This window comes from Bison bison, unplaced genomic scaffold, assembly GCF_000754665.1.
Source record: "Bison bison bison isolate TAMUID 2011002044 unplaced genomic scaffold, Bison_UMD1.0 scf7180017864492, whole genome shotgun sequence".
Classification (NCBI taxonomy): Eukaryota; Metazoa; Chordata; class Mammalia; order Artiodactyla; family Bovidae; genus Bison; species Bison bison.
Window position 1 is genome coordinate 6,407,700 of NW_011495051.1, and position 839 is coordinate 6,408,538.

The window sequence follows — 839 nt, forward strand, 5'->3', positions numbered from 1 at the left end:
GTGGGTAGGGTGGGGGGAGGGATGGGACTACTTTTGTATCTACTCCCAGAGCTAGGCGCCTGCTCACCATGGACACTGCTGGGTACAGCAAGTGGGACGGCAGGCTGGAAGAGGTCCCCGGAGGTATGAGCAACGGGGCTGCCTCAGAGGTCCCCTTGGGTCCCTCTCTGGCCAGTGGTTTGGGGTTTGATGGGGAAGGGAGGGGCTTCCCAGGTGGCAGTAGTGGTAAAGAACCCCCCTGCCAATGCAGGAGACATAAGAGACGTGGGTTCATTCCATCCCTAGGGTGGGAAGATCCCCCAGACGAGGGCATGGCAACCCACTCCAGTATTCTTGTCTGGAGAATCCCGTGGACAGAGGAGCCTGACGAGCTACCATCCATAGGGTTGCAAAGAGTCAGACAAGAGTGAAGCGATTTGGCACACACGTATGCACACGTGGGGGAAGGGAGATGCTCAGCCACGAGAGAGCTTTTGTAGTGGGTGCAGGAAAGACACCACCCATCCTAGAGTCAGCTGGACCTGGTTTCAAATTCCAACTCTGCCGCTTAGGGGCTGTGTGACCACAGGCAACTTATTGCACCTCTCTGAATCTCAGTTACCTGGGAGAAACCCAAGTGACTGGGGCTCAGTCCTGGGAGCCCAAGGATCCAGGGAAGAGCTCAGGAGTCCGTCTGTGTTATCCCAGGGCACTTGGGACGCTGGGGACGGAGACCCCTTTTCCTGCTCTTCGCTCTCGTGGTCATCACAGTCCTGTGGGCCCTCATTCTCAGCGTCCTGTTTTCCAAGGGTGAGTGACTGGACGATGGGAGATGGCGTGTGCACCGCCCCCCTCACCCC

At 58.0% G+C, this 839-nt stretch overlaps 1 protein-coding gene across 1 annotated transcript in view; it reads left to right on the forward strand.

Annotated features, from left to right (window-relative positions):
- The first annotated feature begins 12 nt into the window (after positions 1–12).
- Positions 13–839, forward strand: part of CLEC4G (C-type lectin domain family 4, member G) — a 3,574-nt gene continuing 2,747 nt past the window's right edge. Inside the window, exons 1-2 of the mRNA XM_010828283.1 lie at positions 13–123; positions 688–789. Of these exons, the coding sequence (XP_010826585.1) occupies positions 69–123; positions 688–789 (157 nt within the window). The 5' untranslated portion in view covers positions 13–68. The remainder of the gene's footprint in view (positions 124–687; positions 790–839) is intronic.